Consider the following 24560-nt stretch of genomic DNA (forward strand, 5'->3'; position numbering starts at 1 on the left):
AAACATTATACTTTCCAAATCTCTCGATATTGAGCGACATGGTGATCCTATATACACGGTGAAGGATCCGGTCTATGTCTAGGTTAATTGTCCCATTCAGGAGACGCAAGCCAGGGGGCTGAATCCATCGCTCCATCGGAGCCCTCCCATGATGGCAATCATCACCGCCAGAGCGGCCACCACGCTGCTGAAGCCATATACATACGAGTGTCGTCGTTCAAGGCTACTCAACTCGGCAACCCATGTCGAAATCGTCGTCAGACAGCCGCAAAAGCCATCCTCGATGCCCTGCAGCACCTGGCAACCCGCCACTCCTCCCACGCGAGCATGGGCGATATCCCACGCCATGCCGAGGACAGCCGTGCCGCCGACGTTGGCGGTGAAAGTACCGAGGGGAAAAGACGCAACCTTGGCGTTGAGGTGGATGGAGAGGTAGAAGCGCGCGAGGCAGCCCAGGGGCGCGAAGACGAGGGCGAAGAGGATTTCGCCGCGCCACCTGTTGTGCGGGGGAAAGATGGCCATGAGGACTGCGCCCAGCCAGCAGCCCCAGCCGAGGAGGACGCCGAGGGGGTCGAGGATCTTGCGGGTTACGGGGTAGGGGATCGATGGTGTGAAGCGTTCAAGGGCGATGGCGAGGTGGGCTCCTAATATCAGGCCTGAAAGCGAGAGCGATACTGTGGTGATAGTTACGGCGAGGAGGGCCAGGAATGAGTATCCGCCGTTTCGGCCCGGTATGCCTAGCTCTGGAGTAACCATCTGGTTGGAAAGGGCGAGGAAAATGTCTCGGATGAAACTCGAGAAACTGGTGAAGCTGCCGCAAAAGCCAGTCGCCAGGCCAATGTACAGAGGGATCGTCTTTTTCGTGGCCAGATGGGCCTTTTTTGCTGCCGCCAGATCGATGGACTCGTCGCCCTGTCCGGAGCTCCCATTGCTATTCCCGTTCTCTTTTGCGCGCGCGAGCAGCTGGTCGTAAGTGGGCATCCCCCACTCATAGCGGAACAGCATCCGATCCTCGGACAAGAAGCCCATGATGAGGCTGCCTCCAAAGTTGGCCCATAGAACGCTGAAGACGATAGGCACGCCGGGATACGTCGTCAGCGCGGTCAACCCCACACGCGCAAGAGTGCCCCAGATGGAAAAGAAGACGAGGTACGATATTGTGTAGATCTGCGTCGCCAGCCTCGACACGTGGTGTTCCTCCTCCTCTCCCCCTTTTGCCTCGACGTCCAACTGCTCCGCCGGGGGATGGGAAGGCTCCCTCGTCTGAGAGACGCTGGCCCGTCGTCTTTCGCGCTCATCGCGATCGCGGCTGCGGATCTGCTCTAGGCTGCGATGCCGGTAGATGGGCGCCTCTGCGACGTTTTCCACCGGGCTTGTTGCTGCTACTTCGTCGAGGTTGGCCCAGTCGTCTGGGATGTCGTATGTCGGGCTCTCTGCGGCGGATGAGCGCCGAGCTTTGCGAACGGGTGATGAAGATGAAGATGCCGATTCTGCCGCCGTTACCGGAGCCTGACGTCCGTCTGGGATGTCAACTGACAGTCCGGCGGTGCCATCGTCGAGATTCTGATACGCGGTCGGGGCGTTGTAGTCCGTGGGGCTCGACTGCGATGCGGTTTCTGGCTCGCGCGGCGACGAAGCCATTGTTCTTCAAGACTTGAACAGGCGCTGGAGGTGCTCAGCCTGGGACGTAGACGGCGTTTGAGCCACGAAGCATGGCGAATGGAAAGGAATGAAGATCCCAATGGCTGGGAGAAAAGAATCTGATCATGTTTTGCGCCGAGTCGGATGTAAGGCACGAGAACGACAGGGGAGCAGCGAGGAGCCGAGATTCAGCCGCTAACCATCGGCATTTGAAACCCGAACGGATGTCACTGTCAGGTACCTCGGATGAGTAGTACTACCTCTGTGACGCTCTGCATCGGAGGCTGCGAAGATAGACTCGGTGATTATTTTCTTCTGTCTTCTTATCATCAGATTAGGTCTTCGAGATCCATAGTAAATGCTCGATTAAACGTCGCTTCACCACTCGCCCCAGACAGCTGCTGCACCTTGAAGTCCCGTCAGGTGCCTTATCAGCTGGACCCACCGGCGGGCCTCTCCGATACCCGATCCACGCCTGAGCAGCTGCCATCTCCACACTCCGCAAAGCCCGGCGTGCGCTGTGGCTCCAGCACGGTTAGAGCATCGCTTAGCACCGTTAGAGCAACTGCTGGAGCACCGTTAGCACTGACCCCTCCCCCACCTTTAGGTGCCCTCCGATATGGCATCTCCCCTGGTATCTCGCTACGTAATTTGTGCCCAGTCTAACACCTGCATCTCACCTCGACTCTATCACGACCGCTTCTTTCTCCTCTTTCCTTGGGCGCTATTCTTTATCTTCTTAGAATCCCTATATCCGTCTTGATTTCCATCTATAAACCTTCACTTCTCGTTCAAGCTATCCCTCAATTCTCTACGTCTTACATCAGTCATTGGGTCTCACATCATCAATACATAACAGGCAGATACGACTACCCAACCCACGCATCATCTTCCAGTTTCCATACTACCAGCCATGGCCTTGCCTTCAAACGTCCACGTCTCGCAGCATCCCAGCTTGCTGGCCAAGCTTAGCCAACTGCGATCCAAATCCGCCAGCTCTCGCGACGTCAAGTCTTTGATCCACGAGATCTCATTAATCATTGCCTGCGAGGCCGTCAGCTCGGCTCTAAAACCGACCAATGGCCCAAAGGTAACCTCCCCTCATGTATGGATTTGATAGAACGCTTCATTTACTCACGACGAACAAGGATCAAACTCCCCTCGGCTTCGAATACACGACCGTTGTCTCTGAACCGAACCACATCTGCATAGTTCCGATCCTCCGGTCCGGCTTGGGCATGGTCGAAGGTCAGTCTCCCAAAAGCGCCCAATAGCCTCCTAATGACCGTACGTAAACTCATGACTTGCAGCCGTACAAACTATGCTCCCAGAGTCAGTACCCATCCACCATCTCGGCATGTACCGCGAGCCCTCGACCCTCGACCCCGTCGAATACTACAACAACCTCCCCCAACAAAGCCCGGGCTCTGCCGAAAGCAGCAAGCTGGCCATCATCGTCGATCCTGTCATCGCTACTGGCGGTACGTGCGCGGCCGCCATCCAGACCCTGCGCGAATGGGGCGCCAGGAGGGTGCTTGTCCTGTCTGTCCTGGGAGCTGAGGAAGGTGTCCAGAAGGCTGCCGCTGAGTGGCCCGAAGGAACGGAGATTTGGATCGCGGGCGTCGATAAGGAGCTGACTGACGGAGGCATGTTGAAGCCTGGCTTGGGCGATGTTGGAGACCGTCTGTTCTTGACTATTGGCAAATAAGCCCCGTACCATTGCTTGATCGGGTGGATATCAGACGATAAACGTGAAAGATAACGGAACCTACTTTATTACTGATATATAGCGCTAGACATAGCATTCAATGGGGACGAGTATCGACAACTTTATCTGGAAGGCTCTACTGTTCTTGTATGTTATGGGGGGAAACGTGCCATGCGGGAAGAGCATGCGAAGGGACACCAGAGGAGAGCATGCCGGAAACCGCTATCCGGGACATGCCCTTGGACCTTCTCAAGCAATCTCCCTGGCAATCCGGTTTCCTCCCAATCTCCTGGTTGCTGACACGAGCTTCTTTAGGAGGTTCATTCAGACTTCTTGAAATCCTCTGGCCATTGTCGCCGTACCGATCTTCAACGCTTCTCTGCTATCTCCCACCTTTGACGACGATATCAATCAGCCGCTGAGCTCTACTAACAATAGTAGTCTCACCATGGGTCGAAACAAAGCGCGAAACAGAGGCAAAGATAGATCGCAAAGCGACATGTCGCAAGCCGAGCCAGGTCTCAAGCAATGTTCAACAGGCAGCGCGCAAGAAGCGGAAAAGCCATACTTGAGATGTGCGGCTGAGTGGATTGATGGGGTACAGTGTCCAACCGCTGCAAACATGAAGATTGTCTGCCAGAAATGTCAGCTTGTCGCTGTAAGTAGTTGGTATCGGTGGAATAACCCATACGTATCGCTTGTTCTTCGCTGGCCTATCTCTCCCCCCCTCGCCTCTCTGTATCTCATCTCTGTGCTTAGCTGGATATAAGTATGTAGGCTGACACACGAACATTCACGTATACAGTATTGCAGCCAAGATTGCAAACAGGAGCACGCGAAAGTTCACAAAGCATCATGCCCACCTCCACACGTCCCTCCATCGGCAGGCATTGACGGCGCTGCGATTCCTGATCATCCAGTCTTTGACACTGGAGTTTTCTGGGGCAATTATGCCGCGACCGACATCCTGAACCTGGCAGAAAACGAGGGAGCAGAGTATAATGGCCCCCTGAAGCTCCTCCTCCTCGGTCGTCAGTTTGCCGCTTCCTGTTTCTGTACCCTTTGATTTGGCATCTCTGTTAACGAGCCTAGCTTTTGCTTTGCGGCACCTTGTTTATTCTGTTGCCGCCATGCCAGAGACGGCGTTGCCAGACCTCGAAGTTGTCATTTGCGAGAACGATCTCCCTCAGCTTCTGCGGACGATCATTTCGCTGCACGCCATGATCTGGTATCATGATGACCCTTCACGAGCTGCAGAGGTCGTTTCACAGGTTTGGTATTCGCTCAAATTGCCTCAAGAAATCTATTCGTACATCAGGGAGACATTTTCAGAAACTGTGTCAAATGCCCGCAAAGAAGTGCGATCTTTCCGTGAAGGCGGGAATATTCAAACTGCGGGAGTTGCTTTCAAAGGAAGCAACCTGCGACTGCACACTCAACTCGAGCCCGATGTATGGGATGCTATCGTGGATCACATCCATCAAACCCCATCCAAAAATGCGGCTACCGCTAGATTGGCGAGGGAAACCGACGCAGCACTGTACGGTGAGCCTCTGGACAGGGTACACGCGAGGATGTCGCCATCAAGAGCGGCAGCTTTGATGAAGTGGCGACAGGATGGCATTCTCATGCCTTATAGCAGCCCGACGGAGTCCTTTGTCAAACAAAACCCGTAAGTCTGGAGACCAGCTTGGGCCATAGAAGAGAGAGAGAGAGATGGGAGACTCTTGCTCACGCTGTACAGCATCTTCTTCAACCCTGACGGAAGCCAACCCACCGGCTTGACCAACGAGCCTCTCTCCGAATGGCCAATGAAGGAAATCCTAGAGTATGCCCCGTATCCTGCGAGAGGCGATGTATACGGCAAAATGAGCTGCTACATCCGCAGCAAGGTCGTTGCGTTCCTAAAGCGGGTGGAGCAAAGGAAAATCAATATAAGTCTCACGGCTTGTGGCCTTACGGAGATGGTGGGACAGCTTCGGGAATTCTATGAAAGGAGGCTGCCGTCCTTCGATCGCATAGAGGTAATGTGCAGTAGATCTGAAGACAGGAGAAGCCTTGCTTACGCCCGCGTCTCAGGTCGGACATCTCTTCGAATTCGAGCCCGAGCTATGTTTTCTGTCATGCGCAACTTTGCTGCGACACGCAGACGAGAACCCCCTGGCGACCATGCTGACCATGTGTCGGGAGAGTGTCGTCTCGGCAGAGTCACCCAAACTTGACAAGTATGTGGCTGCTGAGAAAGATCTCATTTTCCATCGAAATCTCGAGCCACTGGACGCGATCATACCACCGGCACAAGCTGCGGGCGAAAACTACAGCGCCGCCTCGTTGCGTCGGCACATGGGCATCTTACTCTTCCGCGACTGGGACATGTTCTCCTATCAGTACGTGGCTGTCAAAGGCATGTGAGCGTTAACATATGACAGGATGACTGACTTTACATGACCGCAGCTATCTAAACGATGCAGATCGCTTTGGAGGCCGAGTCCCCGGAGAGGAATTGTCACACCAGCCCAAGGCCAGCATCTTGAAAACTGGCTACATGGGAGTGCATTTGAAGCGTAGGAATACAATTGTGAATGCGTGGCCAAATCGATTGGTGCATGGAGCAGGCAGCAGGCCGTCTAAGGAAGAAGTGTCGCGCTGGGTGAGCTGGTCTACGACCAAACCAGAGCGTTGGCTGGAGTGGAAAAGGACAGGGGATGTCAACACCAAGGAGTGGTTAAGACACCTTGGGAAGATCAGGGGGCCATACGTGTTGGCTAACATGAAGAAACTCTACAACATGCTCCTGGCGGCCGATCAAGAAAGAGATTATCACGAAGAAGACGAGGAAGAAGGTGGAGATGAGGCTATACGTGTCATGGTCAAGAATGTCGAAATGCAAGGGGAGCAACCTGACCAAGAGGAGAATGATGTCGGATTGGGACTCATCGACTGGGAATACTCGGAGAATGGAGACAGGGCGCCTGGCGAAGCGGCCAAGGTTGAATAAGGGTCTTGTCCGCATCTGCTCTCCATTGGACGACATCCACGACGATGGACTGCCGGCTTCTAGCCTTATGGGTAGTGTCTGTTGGCGGGAGATGCAACACATGGTTTGTTATGACTTGTTTATGGCAGAGATTTGCTGGATCAACTGCGGTTGCTTGTGTCGGTTTTATTAACGCCGAAGGACATATGGACCAAACTGGAGGGTGCCATTCTGCCGCTGAGAGTACGGATACCAATGGGACTATCGGCCTCCAGGTGGGATGCAAGTACCACATTATGGACAACTTGTTATGTAGCTTCGGGTTCATTATTAATGAAGAATGCCTCGGAATACCACATGCAGCTTGATGAATTCCGCGCTTGTGAAGAGGAGTGATGCATGTCATGAGCGGATAGACTGATTCGTGGGTCGTTGCATTGGGCTTCTTCACGCGAAGCCTCTTGGAGCACCGACGCGAGGACGTCTCCGAGTGGGTTGCATGGTGTATTGATATGATTAGACAGCTGATGAAGTTGAAAGGACTCAGGAATGGATGGATGAGTGTGTGTTTATAAGTGATAGGAAATGTGTGTTTGTAAGTCGATAATACGGGGGGATGGTGATCCGGGGATGACATGGATTTTGGATTGCATTGGCCTGACGTCAAGTCCAATCTGATGCGGGTATAAAGTACGGGGTGGTGGACGCATCATCCGATGATGGAGTATGATCTGACTCAACTTGTGCTATTACATGCTGGTTTCCCCGCTCGCGTCTTGATATCTGATGATATATTCCAACTGTGAACATCTCGGTTGGAGGCTCAACTAAGGGCAAGATAAAAACAGCCACCAGGCAAGACAGACAGCCACCAGACACATACGCAACCATGGCTCCCGAGACGAGGCGCACCTCCAAGACCGGACCCGAGTACGAGCTCATCTACTGGCCCGGCATCCCCGGCCGCGGCGAAGTCGTGCGGATGCTCTTCGAGGAGGCGGGCGTCGCGTACACGGACACGGCCAAGGGCAAGCGGGCGGTGCCGACGGTGCTCGCCCACGCGGCGCCCGAGTGCGCGGGCGACGCGGCGAACCCGCCCACGTTTGCGCCGCCGGTGCTGAAGCACGGAGACCTCGTCATCAACCAGCTGCCCAACATCCTGCTGTACCTGGCGCCGAAGCTGGGGCTGGGGCCGGCGAGCGGCAACGGGGTGTATCACCTGAACGAGCTGGCGCTGACGATTCTGGACGGGCTGCTGGCGGAGGTGCACGAGACGCATCATCCGGTCGCGACGGACCAGTACTACGAGGAGCAGAGGGAGGAGGCGAAGAAGAGGGCCAAGGCGTACAGGGAGGCGAGGCTGCCCAAGTTTTTGGGGTATTTGCAGAAGGTGCTTGATGGGGAGAGGAGTGGGGGGAGTGGGTGGTTGTATGGGGAGTTTACGTATGTTGATTTGGTGCTGTTCCAGGTGAGTTTTGCTTCTTGAGCTTGGTTTTCCTTGGAGTTCTGGGGTTCCAGCTTTGTTTGATGGGATGCTGATGAGATTGGGTAGTGCCTTGATGGAACAAAGTATGCGTTTCCAAAGACGGTGGAGAGGTTGAAGAAGACGGGTAAGTATGATGGCGTGTTCAAGCTGTACGATGCCGTTAGGGAGAGGCCCAACATTAAGGCGTACTTGGAGAGTGATCGGAGGGTTGACTATGCGGATGGCATTTGGCGGTACTATCCCGAGTTGGAGGACGATGAGTGAGGGCATTGAGAAATTGTGGAATCAGAGAGTTGTTGAGAGGATGAGATGATGATGTGCTGTTTGATGCTGCTTGCCGGGAGGCACCTTGACAGTGGCCAGGTGGCATCGGTGAGGGATGCTGTGATCCGGATGAGAGGCGGTCATAGGACGGGTTGGGGCAGCAATAGCTTTATTCTAGCCTGATTGTGGTACGAATAGAGTGAAATCGCTGACATTTGAGTCTTCGTTTGGGTGATATGGCTCGGTCGTTGGATGCTGACTTTGTCTATCGTGATGTAATCTAGACGGATATCCGCTGTAGAGCTGCACCCTTCCATCAGTCGATGACGCATACAAGACTCCCCTTTCTCAACAATTTCTTCATAGGTCTGAGACGACAGAGACATAAGTGTGCTGCTTTCCCCCGTCGGGAGACTATCCGTCTGCATCGACTGGCCACCGAACACATTATGGGACGAAGGGGTGTTACGGCCGTGTAAGTCTTCGCCATCCCCTGACTTGTCTAGCTGCAACTGATCTCATTTCAATTACGACAGTTACCGACCACGACTGCCACCCACCCTGGGAAAGGCAGTCAATAGCATGAGGACACACTTATAGAGCCCACGGCATTTCCATCGGTGAACTACTTGATATACAACAAAACTGCCACGACGGCGACGATAAACTCGGCGGCCCCTGACAACAGCAATTGTCCCGGTCGTTCGAATGGCGGCCTCCGGAACCTTCATTATCTCCCATCACTCATGGATATCACCCCGCTTCAGACGCAGAAATCTTTGTTGCGAATATCAACATCATGGCGACAGGAGTGAACCTCCACCGATGTTGCTCTAAGGGCATTCGGGCCACGTGATGCCATTGCACTGAAGAAACTGGACTACATAAGCTGGACATATTGTCATCCGGTAAGTGATCGGGCGTTGGTCGAGAGCGGTCCCAGACAACAGAGCCAGATTGTAGGTAGATTGAGGCATGTAATTGCCAAGGTCGAACATACAATGTACGTCTTGTCTCAAGGAGTCCGGTTCACTCCTTTGTGCTGTTGGCGGCACGTACTGATTTGCCAATTCCCTAGAATGACGAGACTCTTGATCTCGTGGTTTGCTGCTAGTGAAGACATACAGACGGCTCTGACCACGCCGTTCTACTCGAGAGCGCTTTATATGAGGCTTGTGAGTATACTTCCTACCACGTATGCTGCCGGGAGTTATCACACATTGGGCGTGGCTGGATGGTGTGACTAATGAGTGTCGGTAGCGGTCGCAGCACATATGGCTACTGGCACACCACCGAGCTGTCACAAGTCGAAGAGATGCTAAGAACAACAATCCAAATCTTCCAGCATCGGTGTCAATACTATAAAGACCGCGGCCATGACATCAGCTTCTTACGGGACACAGGAAGCGTCTACACGCACTTGCCTTTACTGCCTCCTGATCTCGACGTTATGATCTCGGCCCATCAACGAAACGGTTCAACCTCACATGACGCGGCAGTTCAGGAAGCAATTCTGAGGCCGCAGCAAGCCATTCGCCAGTGGCTCCTTTTCCTCAAGGAAAATCACCCCGGCTAACCGAGTCACGACTTACAATGAAGGCATTCCTGCAGCACAAACGCCGGCTGAGATTGAACAAGTACAAAAGAAGCCCACCAAGGCGGCAACAAGATGCCGCCTCCATATCCATCATGGTGGTGGTTTCTGGCCTCCTTATGGACCACATGACCAATGTCAACAATGTGCTGATATAGATGAGCCATGCATTTGCATAACCGATCTAGCTTGCATTTACAACCCATTGGTCATTCAACTTATCAATGTTATTACCTGGGCGGTGCTTCCGACATTCTTTTGCGAAAATGCACTCACTGCAACAGCCACAGCCCCATGGTCAATCATGCCATCTGAGGGAGCCTGACTTGTTGAGTGGAAAGCGGCTGAATCATCGCCAATACCAAAAGCAAGATCCACTGGCAGCAGCGTACGTTTGTTATCTCTCTTCATTCACACATGTATTAATGTTCTGTCTTTCAAAGATAACGAAGAGCTCCAATGGTTCTTTTCTGAAGCCTATGGCTTCCACCGCACACGCTTCCTATAAGCGAAGTTGTACAAGCGTGCGGATCTGTGTGGAAAGGCCCTGAGTATGCATATGTGTCGAGTGAGGCCATAGACGCAAATGCAATGCGGAAGGCTGTTGCTGATACATACATGCCGACTCCTCACGTTTGCCTCGGGCATTCTATTCCAATCTGCATGGCGCAGTTCCATCGGCATGAAATACTATCAGAGAACATGAGCAGACCCTCTACCGGTTACTTTCGACAAGCCCACGGAGCGTGGTATAGCGCACATCGGAGACCTGGGGACATGGAGTCATAGTACCGGATGGGTGGCCTGCCTCTCAGGACTCTTCTTCCGGACGGCGCCAACACAATGGGTAAAAGAGCTGGCAAAGGAACTTCGACCCTGGCGACGTGAATGGAATCATGAAGCTCTCATCGCAAACAGACTTCGAACGGGAAACTTGCGCTAAGTCGAAGGAGTTATCTTTTGTGGTTGCTGAGAACTTGGATGCATCAAGACGTAACCAGCCGCAGATGAAGATGGGTGCTTGCACCAGTTGCAATAACAGCTCCCAACTTCCATCGAACGTGATCACCCTCCACCGCGATGGTGATTCAAAATGACACGACAGACCTCTCAGTAACCTTCTCGAACGGAAGGTGGGAGAACAAGACGAAGGAGTTCTTGGCCATCCACAATCAGCAAACCAAGCACTCATCGATCTACAAGTTGCCTTATTCTCCTCCGGGCCAACTATCGCGATGTCTCATCACTCCACAAACATAAGCTTTATCCAGGGTCCTCGGGCTAGAGCTGTATGTCTACAGAATAGACCGAGAACGCACTACCTCCCGATGTGAATACAAGGTCACTGGCAACTTCGGAAAGAAGACCTCATTGCTCGGACAGCCTTGTGACTCAAGTTCACATCCACTCGACCACGTCCAGTCTCCAGTGTTATCGACAGAGGACAAGCTTCTGCAGCACGTACGGATGCTCTCAGTGCTGCATCTTTTAGATGTGGCCTGCGCTTGAACGCACCGTCTTCTTCCGGACCACAAACGCCAAGAGGGGCAAAACACCCTCGTCTGCAGCTTCTGCCAAGGCGACCATGCTGGCAGAGACTATAAATCGTCTCAATTGCTGGACTTGCTTCACTCTACCAATGACTCTCCAGTCAACGATACCTTCCGTCCCGCATTGCCTAAGCATGGGATTGGGATAGACAGATCTCGAATCCACACAATCGACAAACGGGACTAGCTGAAGGCAGTACGAATGCTCATCTCGGAATACGTCCGCCAAGCGCACGTCATCACCGCAACGCACTGAAGATGCTCGCCAAACACGTGAAGGGAATCCCGCCTTCGTCTATTGCAGGTACAGGAAAGGCAGCCAAAGGATCAAAGAGCCACTTGGAGACGGGAACATCGAAGGGATTGCATAAATCATCCAGGTTACGCACGCAAGGCGAACTGTGGGCTGGCCGACAAACGGACAAACTTACAGGTACCACTCACGCCTGCGAGGGTTTCCAATGAGAGACGAGGAGAACTAGCGCCCTCTGATCACCGTGTCTCCACCCAACGTTGAAGGAGGCAACAATGGATCAACTATATAAGGGGCGCCCTGATGGGGATCGCGCTTGGCTTGAAGGACTGGGCACGAAGAATGATGAATGGCATTGTTGTGGCGGATATCAATATCATGGCGACAGGAGTGAACTTGCATCACTGTTGCTCCAAGGGGATTCTTGCTACACTACACTCTAAGGCGAAGGCGATGGAACAGGTTCATGGTCACCTCAACCGGCTCGGTCAGCGCGAGGCTGTGGTCTGGCACAACCTGAAAGTAAAGGACTCGTTTCACGATCACCAGGAAAGGGTTGTAATGACGGTCTTTCGACCGACACGGCCGCGGTTCAAACCGTCGCAACCGCGCTAGACCCTAACTTCGCCTTGGCGGCATCAGATTTCGCATTTGAGGTAGCTCAAAACAGGAGTAACTCAGCCTCGTCCTATGATCTCGAAGTTTTGGCCAACCCGGTGCAGATGGCGGAGTTTCTTGGACTTCCCGAAGAGTTAGGTCACAATGCAGAAACTCTCCACGATCATGTCCACGATACCCTCGTGAAGGAGTTGCATAAATTCGCTCACAATACCGACCCCTCGAAGCTCCGGAATCAGCAGCTTCAGCCAATCACCCCAATCCCAGACGATGCAATTGAAATTCTGATCGAGCACCTGAAGTCGCGTGCGAATATGCGATACGATGCTTTGCCAGACAGCTCAGCGCCAGGCTGGGGCCCTACCATCAGAAAAAAGAACGAACAGCTGGCATATGGCGAGGTATACCGCTGTAAGTGACATTGCGAAACAAAGATTACCAGCTATCGCCTAACACAGTTTACTTTCACAGATAATCCGGAGATGATTTGCTTGACACTTGCCCCGGTCCGAGAGTAAAGGATCAAGTTTGACCAGACGACAATGGCAGACGACGATCTTGCTTTGGGAGAACAGCTGCACACAAAGCCTCACCAAGGGCTCGTTGCTTCATCAAACGCAGGAGGATGAAATTCCCCGAGCTTACCTCCAAAACAGTTCCGAGTTACTATTTACAACATTAAGTTCTGTACAGTCAGACGATATGGAAGGAGAATATACAAGACAGGCCCTTCAGAGGAAGGACGGAAGCCATTGCATTACTGTTGCGTCGTTCGGGCATAGCATACAAAGTCAATACGAGCCTCAAGTGCGTGAACCCTTGGGAAGTTCCTTACCGGCCGGAAGACGTCGTTGTCAGCCATATGAGCGAATTGAACAACGATTACTCGGAATAGAACCAGGCAACAGATTGTGGCCTTTAGAAAAGCAGGGGGATGCCGCAGGCGGTGCCATGCGGTTCATTTACCAGGTCAAAACTCTTCTTCAGGCCGAACTGGACGCTCTTTGTTCTTTCTTCGGCACAGATCCAGCCTCTGTAAGGAGCAGGGATGGCTTCGTCATACGAGGCACAACGCAGACGCTCACTCTCCCCCAGCTTGTCTTCGTCTTCCAGTACATACAGAAGTTGCTTACTGTCCATACCCAGCCGCAGGACCAGGTCTCATCCGACGCAACGGGGCTCCTCCACAGTGACCAGTGGAGGAGAAACACCTATGGCATCCGTCGAAACGCAAATAAACAGCAAGAACTAGAGTATTACAGGTAGACTTTTACGAATATAGTTTGTCCCTTGCCAAGCTAAGCATCAAATGGACGATTACTTCTCAAAGTCTCTTGAGGGAGGTTTAAGTTGGTGGTTGAAGAAGGGACAAGCACGTTCCTCAACGAGGCATATGAGACCCCCTGCCAGGATATATTGTCACTCGCTGTCAGATGAGGAAGATTCATTTGCGGACTATGGAATTACCGAAACCTATTTATCGGATGTCTGGTGCCCGCCGGCATCCGGTCACAGTCGCCCGGAGGCTAGACAACGCCTCCGTTTGCTATCACGAACAATTGTTCTCGAACGTAGAGGATATGTAGAATGGTAGCCTACGACACGCCCCGTGATTTGCCATATCACACCGTTTCATCTACCGCTAGGCGTCACGGTGGACTACAAAGGCTATGGAAGAGGGTTGAACACTCAAGCAAAGGCGATCGCTCAGCTAGGACTCCCACTAGGACGCCATACAAGAGTTGGATTCCAGATGCAAAGATCGAAGCTACCCTTGACTCCATTCGCCTCCCAACTCAAGTTGTGGAAGTATTTTCTCAGCCCAGTTTCTCAGTTCAAAAGGGTACTCTGGCAACATCCCACTGCAACGAAGACTTGGCATCATTTTACACGCACCACTGGCTCGTCTTGGTCAGTAGAGTGTTAATCGATACAATATCAGATGTTCTGAATATTTGCACGACGGTGACTAGCAAGTATTTTGGGAACAGTCTTGATTTATGCTTGAGAAACAAAGTTTTCCATGTGTAATACCGCTGGACCGTTCCTACAACTCTTCAATCGCGGGCATCATACCCCTCTTGTCTGTGGCACGATGCGACTCTACTTATGGCTTGTTGCAGTACTCGAGTGCCCGACTACCGGTCAAAATTGAGCAGCAGCGAAACGCCATTCCGCCAGGCACACGCAGAGAGACAACGACACGCATATATTGGATGCACGCAACGACAACGTCTTATGGGATGAACAAAGTGGCGGGCAAGCATTGGATATTCGATAGGTCTTGGGTTTTTAACGTGGCTGGCCTGGCTGGCTATGGCGTCCATGCATGGCCTCACACGTTGCTTTCTACTACGGTTGTTCCCTTGCATTGACCGAGGCCGGGAAAGTTGTTGGTGATGCATCTAGTAATAGGGTAAATGGCAGACTTAGTAATGCGACGAATTGTAGTCAGCTTCATCATCTGCTTCCTACGAGCTCCGTGGCATATAGAGGGGTACCCGAGGCTGAGCTATAGGTTATTTATACAGAAACCTAATCATCTGAATACTTCGCGGAAACAACAAAAAGAGAAAACTGTGTGTAATTCAAGATATCGACATCACGAGGCAAGGCTAACGCGTACAGCGTTCAACATGTCGCTTCCTACACTCAACCACGTCTTCAACATGGCCATTACCCCCAAGGCCCCAGTCAACACCGGCGAAACCCCACGGGGAAAAGCCAACTGGTTCGAAATCACAGGCGGCAAAATCACCGGCGCCGACGGCCAACACATTGCCGACGTCCAAAGCGGAGGAGGAGACTACCTCACCCGCTACGTCGAGGACAATGTCGCCGAGGTCGACATGCGGCTCATTGCGCAGGACTCTGGTGGAAATCTCTTGCGCTTCACGGTCTCGGGGTATGATTACCTTGACAGAGCGACGATGCTGGCGTTGGATGGCAGGGCGGGTGATGAGGATGTGGGGAGCGGCAGCAGCAGCAGTTCTTCGGGGGATGCCGAGCCTTATGGGTTTGAGGTTCTGAAGTGCAATACGGCGAGTGACAAGTGGAGGTGGCTGAACTTTGCGGTTTTGCTTGCAAGGGTCAAGTTTGTTGTTGGGGATGCGGGCATTGAGAGTGTGGTTTATACTGTTTATGAGGTCACCAACTGAGTTGCAGTGGTGAATTGACATCCCTCCCTATTCAGAGGGGTTTATTAATGTAGGCGAAGCAATACTATAAACCGAGGTTTGATCGATACTTACAGGTCGGAACATTGCGAAGCAAGGAAGAGATGCCAGTTAGGTGGTTTGGAAAGGCTGAGTTTGAGGAGACAGGAAGTCCCATTGAGACTGAACAAGTCACAGAAGTTCGTACAGTGGAGAGATAGAAGTCCTCAAGGATTATGTGTTTAAACAAGGAACCCATAAGGCAACTTTCCAGCTTGCCTGCCGTCTCGTGCCTGTAGGCTGGGGCAATTCGCTGTGAACGTGCCGAAATCATTCTTACCCTAGCCGATCCATTACACAAGAAGTCCATTGTATACCAGTTCATGTACTCCGCATAAGTGAACCGTTCAAAATAGGTAAAGAATTTTGAAGAAGGTCCAGTCAACTGAGAAGAGTCCAAAAGGTACTCGCGCTACTACAAAAGACAAACGAGGCTGTATAATTCTCATACCACCATGTAGAATCGATGGTCACATTCAAGAGCTCCCTATAATGAGAGACAGGAACTTCATTCTTTCGTTTGTTTCCTAGTTGAAGGCCTAATGGAAGGCTTCAAGATAAGACCCTGTTTCAGATTTCTCTTCAATCTATATGCTGTCTCTGTTCATGGCCCTTGGATCTGGTGTGCATGAGACTGAGATCAACTGAAGCTGTTCTGGGCCTCAACTCTCTTACCCTCAGGACCGCCCCCAGCAACACTTCGTCATCGTGCTGAACAGACGTAGAGATTTGAGGTGTTGATCAAATGTATAAGCTGAAAACCACGAATTTACGAGGACTTTTCCCGTATGCTCTAGGATTCTTGTCCATTCACCGTCGCAACAACTTACAAACAACAGCACCCATGCCCTATATTGTAAGTTCCATTATGGAAGCGTGCGTCTTTGTAGAAGCTGTGGAGTGAACCCCCAGATTCGTAAGTTTCCATTACGTACAAAGTCCCAGCGCCGGCTGGGCTAATGCTTATCGGCTCCGGGACCCGCTTGTCCGGGGTGCGGCCCGGGGATGATGCCGCCGGCTATTGTTTCTTTAGCTGGCCGGTGGACAAACTCACGATATCTCAGGGCCTACTTCTACTGTAATAGCCTGTTGACATTGTCGTAATAGATATTTCTAAACGAATGATATCTTGGAGTCTTATTATAGCTCATGGACTACAAGTATCAAGTGAAATTGGACGAAGCCGAACGAGGTTGCCCCGAATCGGGTTATGGGAGAACCGGTGCTCCGGAACATACGTGGTATTAGCCCCTGACTACTTGGGACAGGATATTGGAAGGAATGGAGAGGAGATGTATAGAATTTGATACATGCGAGTGTACTTGATATTTGCGATTATACTTGGACGCCTAGATGTCACCATTGACCATCTCGCCTCGTTATTGGAAACGCGTATATATTGCCCTCAAGCCGTCCTTGCAGCATCATACACCTTCTTTCCCTTATACCACGTCTCCTGCACTTGCGCCTGAAGTAACGACTGCGGTGTCCATTCCATCTTGACCACCGCGAAATTTGCCTGTAATCCCTTCGCCAGGCTTCCGGTCCATCCTTCAGCAAAGCAAGAGTATGCGCTTCCACGAGTAGCACCCTGCATGGCCTGACATAGGGAGAGGGCAAACTCGGGATTCATAACGGTTTGATAATCCTGGTCACGTACAGATCGCCGAGTCGTCGCCGTGTAAAGGTTTCGCAGTACGTCCCAGGGCGCAGTGGGAGAGTCGGATCCGATCGAAATGTTGGCCCCGGAGGCTGCAAAATCGCCGTACGCAAATGCGCGCCCGCAGCGAGCCGTACCCATGAGTTCGGGCCAGGCTTTGAGGAGAACCGGATCAGCGTGAGCGGGCTGAATAGATGCCGTGATGCCAGCAGCGGCCAATCGGGCACCGTCTCCAGGGCTCGTCAGCTCAAGGTGCTCAATACGATGGCGACGACCTGGGGTCCCATGTTCTGACAGCGCGTCGATGGCGAGTTTCGCAGCGGCATCTCCAATCGCGTGAAGGGCGCACTGCAGACCGGCGCGGTCTGCTTTGCGGACAACCGCTCCAAGAGCTTCGGGAGTCCAGATGGGATCTGTCGTCATGCCTGTTGTCGAATAAGGCTCTATCAGAGCGGCCGTGCACGAATCAACAACGCCGTCGCACATGATTTTGATGCCCACGATACGAAAGTCTGGCGAGGTGGAAGCGTTAAACTGTTGACTCAAGGCGATTGCTCGAGTGAGTTCTTCTGAATCGCCATCTGTGGAATCCGTGGGACGGATGAGCCAGTGAGCCGCAATATGCAGAGGGAGCTGGCCACCCATTTCTGCGCGGAGAGTCTGCAATGCATCCCAGCCAATATCGTCCATGGCCATTTCTACACAGCCGGTGCAGCCAACGGCGTGGAGAGCTTGGAGTGCATCTCGCATCGCCCCAACTCGTTCCTCGGGCGAGGCAATCTGTGCTAAATGTGGCCATACGAGAAGTGTACACGCGGCTTCGCTGAGGAGGCCGAGTGCTTTGCCCTGGGCATCACGATGAATGGTCCCTCCAACGGGGTCGGGTGCTGATTCCAGTCCCATCTCCTTGATAGCTGTTGTGCTGCACCAACATGAATGCAGATCTCTCGAAACAATGTAGATGGGCCGCGGGTCTAGATCATCCAGCATGGAAACATCTGCCTTTCCATCCGTCATAAACTCCATCCAGCCGCCACACAGGATGCGAGGCGCGTCGGGGTGCGCTGCTGCGTAAGTCTTGATAGTCTCTCGGATCTCCGGCAGGCTCTGGCATCTTTCTAGGTTCAACCGCTGTAGGGACTGGCCTAGCAGGAGGGCATGTACGTGGCCGTCGATGAAGCCGGGGAGAACGTGGCTGCCATTAAGATCCCGTATTTCGGCACCCTTCGAAGCAGCTAGGGCTCGAATATCGGCATCGTCACTGCCGACATATTCGATCATGCCATTTTCGACGAGCATGCACCCGTCGAATCGAGCATCGTGCTCCTTTCCGTCGCCTTCCTGAGTTGTAAAAAACTTGCCGTTTGCGAACAGAGTGACCGCCATACTTTTTCTTTAATCCCCTTCTTTGCGGATGAACGCCTGAGATATAAATTCAGGATCCTCCATTCTCTCTCTCTGTCATGTCTGGACGGGTCTATTTGAAGACGTCCGTGGATACCAATGGACCCGGTTATCCATGGGGAGCCGTCGTGGATACCACCGTTGCTAGCAGCAGGACAGTATGCGATGAACTGTTAGCCCAGGCACATCTAGCTTGGCCGGCTGTCGATAGCTCGGGAACGGTGGGGTCAGAACGTTTGGTCTGCATTATCTTGTTCCTGGTTCGTCCGGTGCACTTCGTCCAAAGCCAGGGCAATCGTAGGCAATCGTCCTGCGTGATAGGAGGGTGTCCCGGTTGGGCCGTGTCTCATCAGACGGCGCGGGAGTGGGGGAGGGATAAACTCGAGATGGTGCCCATCGAGGTGGACGTGACTGGCCTCATGCCAGCCAGCCCATGTCGGATGAGTCAGGCTGACAGCTGGCCCTCTGCCTCTTATCTACCCCAGCGGCGCCCATCCTGCCCATGAGGCGATTGGGCTGACACATTTTCCCCAACTTTGCCCACATGCAACCAACTCGCCAACTTCCCACGCTCGCGTCTCCTGGTTGAGCCCCCCCCGTTGCGCTTGCGCCTCGCACAATGCTGCCAACCAAGGGGCCGATGAGGAGCAGGTCCAAAAGAGGCTGCTGGACGTGTCGCATCAGGCACCGAAAATGTGACGAGGGCCACCCCTTCTGCAAAGAGTGCGACAATCGCAACATCCACTGCCACGGCTATGGCCCCAGGCCCTCGTGGCTGGACGACGAGGAGCAGGTGCGCGCCGAGCTGTCGCTGGTCAAGAAGGCTGTCAAGCAGAACGCGAGGCTGCTGAACAAGGGTCCCGTCAGAGCCGCCGGGACAGACCCTCAGCTGCGGGCAATTTCATCCAAGCAGCAGCAGGAGCACGACACCGCCGTCCCCGGGCCCGAACAGGCCTTGTGGGCCTCATGCCCAAGTCAGGAAATGCGGTTCCGGGAGGCTGAGCTCATCATGCTGTACCTGGACTACATCTTCTACATCCAGTACCCGTACTACACTGATAACGCCGAGCTCGGCGGGCGTGGTTGGCTGTTCTGGCTGTTGATGAACAACCGTCCACTGCGGCAGGCGTCGCTAACCCTGGCCGCCCTGTACCAGCGGACCAAATTCGCGCGAGGCACCGAGTACATGGAGGCCGAGTTGATTGAGTACCACACCACCGCGCTGAGTGCCATGCGCCATGCCTTGTCAGGACAAGAAGGCGACCTGGCACTCGACGTCGGGGAGAGGCTCATCACCTTCATTTCTAGCGGCTGCTGTCTCATCAGTTTCGAGGTTCGTATGAGTGGAGATGTTTGAGATGATCGACAAGTGTGTGTGTGAATTGGCAATCCATCCTCCTAACTCTGGGCACATGATATCTAGGTGTTGCAAGGTGGCTCATTGAACTGGCAGACTCATCTTGATGCCCTCACGACCGTGGTCAGCAAGATCAAACTGCCGCCGTTCGACGACGGTGACCATGAGTCGCCGGCACAGCAGGGGCCCGGCGGCAGTGGCACTCTCTGGCGTGGGATGAAATATGCAAGACGCTTCGAAATCACCAAGCTGTTGTGGTTCGAGCTTCTTTCAACAGCCTCCACCGGGGTGCCCCCGCGTATGCCTTACCGGGCATGGCTCGACTCGGACGAGATTCTCATGGCGGACTTTGTGGGTTGCCAGAACTGGGTGATGCGAGTCATTGGCGACTTGTCCATGATCCAATTCGGCGGCGACTGTCCCGGTGTGGAACAAAGGCGAGAGACGCTGCTTGGCCTCGAGAAGATGTTACGCGAGGGCATTGAGAGACTGCGAGCAGGAAGCAGAAAGGTTTGTCATTTTCGAATCCCCCTTTTACCTGGTATCTCTCATGCTTCCCATATCGGTTCCCATCTTCGGTCTTGTGATTGATAGCTCTGCCATCGCGTTTGACGAAGCTGACAATTTGTATAGCCAGAAGCCCCCGTTTCATACTACATATCCCGAGTCTTTGCAGCCGGAGCCCTCGTTCTGCTGCACTTCATCTTCTCGAGCACCCACCCTTCCGAAGCCAATGTCTACGGCGCCGTTGGATCCGTCATGGCCGAACTTCGACAAGCTCCCGAAGACGTTTCGCTTCGAGGCGTGGTTTGGTCCATTTGCATCGCCGGGTCGTTGGCACAGCCCGATCAGCAGCCTTTTTTTGAGCACCTCATGACGCGGATCTTAAGCAAGTCGAACAAATCACATTCCAACTTTGGAAACTGCGAGAGCGTTCAACGCATCTTGAGGCAGTGCTGGACGAAGAGACACGAGGATCCTCTGGGTGACTGGTCGTGGAGAGACGCTATGGGAGACATTGGAGATTATCCGCTGTTAGTGTGAGTTGACAGCGATGGAGTTGATACGGCTGAATTGCTTCTGGAATGGTCCTTTTGGATATTTAGCGATGGAGTTGGGTAGATTCGAATTTTGTGCTGGTGTTTTTGCTGGGTTTATGTTTTGGAGGCCTTTGCTTTTACTTGTTTCAAAGTGCCGAGTTGGCAGGCGTTATCCAGACGTGCCATGTGACCTGACGCATATCGATAGCACGGACAGGGAAAGTGCCACCATAAACGCAGATTCCAGTCTCGTGGTGCGAACACTCATGCATTGTTTTTTTTTCTGTAGTCTATCATACCTACGTTCCAACAAGAATTAATGCGTCAACTCTAGAATATTCTCTCCCTTCTCGCACAGAGCAATCGTGATTGTCTCTATCCGTACCTTACTCGATAATACGCGTAGTCCAAAAATAAGCAAGTGCCGCCCCGTCAGAATTGCCCCAATAGGCTTTCGGTTCTTCGGCACGCTAGACCAAGATCAAGATCTCGCAGCTTCCAAGGAAAATTCATCTGGTCGGCTGCTCAGCTGCCGCTAAGCCGTCCCACGACGTCATTTCTGCGCATCAATCTTGCATCTGTTTCATGATCGTGGAGAATTGCAGCCAAGAGGACGAAGCCTATGAAAGCGCTGGCCTGGCCGCTCCTCGTGGCGAGCTCGTGCTGTCCCCCGTGGCGTCTGTCTGACAACACGCGAATTCAGCTCTGGGCTGGACACAGAATCGAACTACATACCTAGGCTCGACTGCGCCAATTCCGCCAGCGTTACCCGTGGTTCAAACATCGCCTTCGAACAGTTGCGCTGAATGGCCCATCACCTTCGATCGCTCAACCGAATCAAAGTCAAACTGGCCCAAAGAAGATCTGACAAAGCATATTTGTTTTGATGTCGAGATAATACACGTGTTTCCCCTCTCTTACAGAGAATGCCAGCGCGCAGCTTCACCGCCAGACATTGAACCAGAGCCGTATAAATGTCGCCACCACAGCGCGACGGACAAGATGGAGAGGCTCACGGGAACACCGACCCAGAGTCTCAACTCGACGAGAACTACGTTCACAGCAAGCCGAAGATAGACAACGACAAGGCTCATCTACAGCCTACGTAAGTACCCCAGTGGAAAGTGTTCGTCAAGGCCCCGGCACACATCTGCTAACGCTTGGCCATCCAGACGATGGTGGTTCCTCTCTTCTGTCTTCCCCATGGTTGCTGGTACGGTCGGCCCTGTAGCCTCGGCGTTCAGTATCTGTGCTTTGGTTTCGCCATGGCGGCAGAGGCTTGTTAACGCAGATCCCGACTCGGCCGTTTATGTCGGTGATCCAGTATGGTATGTCCCTACCTATTCAGACAGCCTGAAGACTTTCTCCAGCTGCGGCCCACGAGATATGTGACCCAAACGTTTCTGACCTTGCGAATTACAGGCTTACGGCAATCAACGCTGTGCAGCTGGCGATTGCCCTTATATCCAACTTGTTCCTACTCTTTAACATGGCAAGACGAATTCGTTTCGGCATAGCACAGCCTGTGACCATAGCCGGATGGTAAAAGCAAATGTTTCTTTCAACAGCCAGACACAGCATTGCTAATACTGCATCATTAGGTATTTCTCAGCCATTGTCTTGATTTGCCTGCTATGTACTGGTGCTGGACCTCTCCCTGAAGACATCGATTTCCCGGAGGACGATCTTATATGGTCCCAATCCTTCTATTACGGCATATGGGCAGCCATTCTCTACTTCATCATCGCAACCATCATGAGTATCACGTTTTGGGGAGCCTGTAAGGGCCATTACCCCAAGGACTTTATCCTCACTATGAGTCAACGCAGTCTCATGCTGCAGACCATCTCGCTTCTTCTATATCTTCACGTCGGGGCCCTCGTCTTCAGCAAGATCGAAGGATGGGGATACCTGGACGCTGTATACTGGGCAGACGTCACCCTCTTCACCGTTGGTTTCGGCGACTTCACTCCGACAACAAATCTCGGAAGGGCGCTGATGATTCCATATGCCATTGTCGGAGTCATAAGCCTAGGTTTGGTCATTGGGTCCGTTAGAAACTTGACAATGGATGGTGGCAAGCGCAGGGTTCTGGCACGTATGGAGGAAAAGAGGAGGAGGAGAACCCTTCGTACCATCGCACGAAGAGGGAACGACGACATTCTCAACCCCATCGATGATGAAACAGATTTGCCGCGCGAGCCAACGGACAAAAGCCTTACCAATGAATACGAGCGGCGCAAGGCAGAATTTGCTCTGATGCGGAAGATACAAGCCATGACGACCACACGAAGAAAATGGGCGGCTCTGGGCATATCTGTCGTGGTATGGGTGGTGTTTTGGATGGTGGGCGCTGTGGTCTTCATGCAAGCAGAAAAACGCTACCAAGACTGGTCGTACTTTGACGCCTTTTACTTCTGCTTCATCGCATGGACGACCATTGGCTATGGAGACTTTACCCCCGTATCCAATGCCGGAAAGTCTTTCTTTGTCTTCTGGTCTCTCATGGCGCTACCCACCATCACTGTGCTCATCTCTCATGCGGGTGACACAGTGGTGAAGATCATTCGAGACAGTACCATCCGATTGGGCAACGTCACCATTCTTCCCGGCGAAGAGGACTACATGGCGAGCTTTAAGCATCTCATCAGCAGAATGACGCTCGGCAAGTTTTTCCACGCCCATTATGAGACTGAAACCCCCTTAGTCATGGATTCGAAGAGACACCATCTTCAAAGGTTGGCTAGTGTGATGGAAGAGCTTAGTCAAGATAACCTCTCCGAAGAGGAGAGAGAAGAGATGGAAGAGTCTGAGAGAGAGGAGGAGGAAGAGCTGAGAGGCCGTCCAAAGCACCCGCGCCGTGCTTCGCAAGCATCAACCTTCACTGCCAAAGTTCGACGTTCGCTCTCTAAGCTTCGGAATGCAGAGCACAAGCTTCCCACCGGGGCCGACTTTCATTTCCTTCTCATCTCCGAGATTCGAGCTGTTGCTAAGAAGTTGAAGGAGTCCAAAACACATAGTTACAGCTTTGACGAATGGGCGTGGTACCTGAAGCTAATCGGCGAGGACGAGCACAACCCGCAAACGCATACCAAGCCCAAGGTGCTGGGGCACAACCCGGGCAGCGCAGAGGCCAGAGAATCGGCAGAGGCAGAGGCTGAGAAATGGTCGTGGGTTGGCCATAAGAATCCTTTGATGGGCAGTCAAGGGGAGAGCGAATGGATACTGGAGAAGCTTGTGGATAGGCTGCAGGAGTGTTTGGCGGCGGAGAGTCGACGGCAGAGGAAGAAGCATAAGGAACATTGAATCAGAAGATGATGGACTACTTTCTCTGCATATTTTGTAAGTTATTAGTGTACATGTACAATATTTGATAGCATACGATGTCAATGAACGATTGATTTGAAGCCTGGCAAGTCTTGATTCTCCTACAAAGCAGTAAGGTTGCTCCTTGGCTGCGCTCCTCGCAGACGGCAGCCGCTCTCGTGGCAATTCGATCAACGACTACGCCGCGGCGATTGACCCCAATATGCAAGGGGCTCGGTGCTCGTTTTCGTGATACGGTATTAAATTACGAACATCGCCTAGAGAGCACTTCTATTTATATATGGCTTGGTGGCTCACCTCACTAGAGGGCGATCAGAGCTCATCATCTTCGTCATGTGGGTTCGTTGGCCGTTGATCCTGGCTTAAGTTGCTTGAGGAGGTTTCTTCTCAACCCAGTCAAGTCAAGACTTCAACATGCAGAGCTCGAAATTTTGCAAACGCCAGCGGAAAGCGAGGAAGGCTTGTA

At 52.7% G+C, this 24560-nt stretch overlaps 8 protein-coding genes across 8 annotated transcripts; 6 read left to right on the top strand and 2 right to left on the bottom strand.

Moving 5' to 3' along the window:
* Positions 1–96: 96 nt before the first annotated feature.
* On the bottom strand, positions 97–2556 carry BBK36DRAFT_1204637 (hypothetical protein; the record flags this gene model as incomplete). Its single annotated transcript, XM_024897319.1, has 2 exons — positions 97–1454; positions 2550–2556. The coding sequence occupies 2 exons, from the start codon at positions 2554–2556 to the stop codon at positions 97–99; spliced, it is 1365 nt and encodes a 454-aa protein (XP_024748567.1).
* Positions 2555–3349, top strand: BBK36DRAFT_1204638 (uracil phosphoribosyl transferase; the record flags this gene model as incomplete). Its single annotated transcript, XM_024897320.1, has 3 exons — positions 2555–2731; positions 2790–2889; positions 2952–3349. The coding sequence occupies 3 exons, from the start codon at positions 2555–2557 to the stop codon at positions 3347–3349; spliced, it is 675 nt and encodes a 224-aa protein (XP_024748568.1).
* Positions 3350–3797: 448 nt separating this feature from the next.
* Positions 3798–6347, top strand: BBK36DRAFT_1169995 (hypothetical protein; the record flags this gene model as incomplete). Its single annotated transcript, XM_024895398.1, has 6 exons — positions 3798–4007; positions 4155–4380; positions 4442–5021; positions 5094–5373; positions 5429–5736; positions 5804–6347. The coding sequence occupies 6 exons, from the start codon at positions 3798–3800 to the stop codon at positions 6345–6347; spliced, it is 2148 nt and encodes a 715-aa protein (XP_024748569.1).
* Positions 6348–7215: 868 nt separating this feature from the next.
* On the top strand, positions 7216–8076 carry BBK36DRAFT_1121927 (glutathione transferase; the record flags this gene model as incomplete). Its single annotated transcript, XM_024890883.1, has 2 exons — positions 7216–7794; positions 7879–8076. 2 exons carry the CDS (start codon positions 7216–7218, stop codon positions 8074–8076), a joined length of 777 nt encoding a protein of 258 aa, XP_024748570.1.
* Positions 8077–14727: 6651 nt separating this feature from the next.
* Positions 14728–15249, top strand: BBK36DRAFT_1160450 (hypothetical protein; the record flags this gene model as incomplete). The annotated part of the gene is made up of 1 exon (XM_024894293.1): positions 14728–15249. The coding sequence occupies one exon, from the start codon at positions 14728–14730 to the stop codon at positions 15247–15249; it is 522 nt and encodes a 173-aa protein (XP_024748571.1).
* A 1462-nt stretch (positions 15250–16711) lies between these two features.
* On the bottom strand, positions 16712–18352 carry BBK36DRAFT_1121696 (amidohydrolase 3; the record flags this gene model as incomplete). The annotated part of the gene is made up of 1 exon (XM_024890856.1): positions 16712–18352. One exon carries the CDS (start codon positions 18350–18352, stop codon positions 16712–16714), a length of 1641 nt encoding a protein of 546 aa, XP_024748572.1.
* Positions 18353–18989: 637 nt separating this feature from the next.
* BBK36DRAFT_1121860 (hypothetical protein) lies at positions 18990–20771 on the top strand (the record flags this gene model as incomplete). Its single annotated transcript, XM_024890872.1, has 3 exons — positions 18990–19703; positions 19794–20237; positions 20361–20771. 3 exons carry the CDS (start codon positions 18990–18992, stop codon positions 20769–20771), a joined length of 1569 nt encoding a protein of 522 aa, XP_024748573.1.
* Positions 20772–21741: 970 nt separating this feature from the next.
* Positions 21742–24073, top strand: BBK36DRAFT_1122087 (voltage-gated potassium channel; the record flags this gene model as incomplete). Its single annotated transcript, XM_024890904.1, has 4 exons — positions 21742–21872; positions 21940–22095; positions 22190–22309; positions 22369–24073. The coding sequence occupies 4 exons, from the start codon at positions 21742–21744 to the stop codon at positions 24071–24073; spliced, it is 2112 nt and encodes a 703-aa protein (XP_024748574.1).
* Between the last annotated feature and the right edge of the window lie 487 nt (positions 24074–24560).

This window comes from Trichoderma citrinoviride, assembly GCF_003025115.1.
Source record: "Trichoderma citrinoviride strain TUCIM 6016 unplaced genomic scaffold BBK36scaffold_9, whole genome shotgun sequence".
NCBI classification, from domain to species: domain Eukaryota; kingdom Fungi; phylum Ascomycota; class Sordariomycetes; order Hypocreales; family Hypocreaceae; genus Trichoderma; species Trichoderma citrinoviride.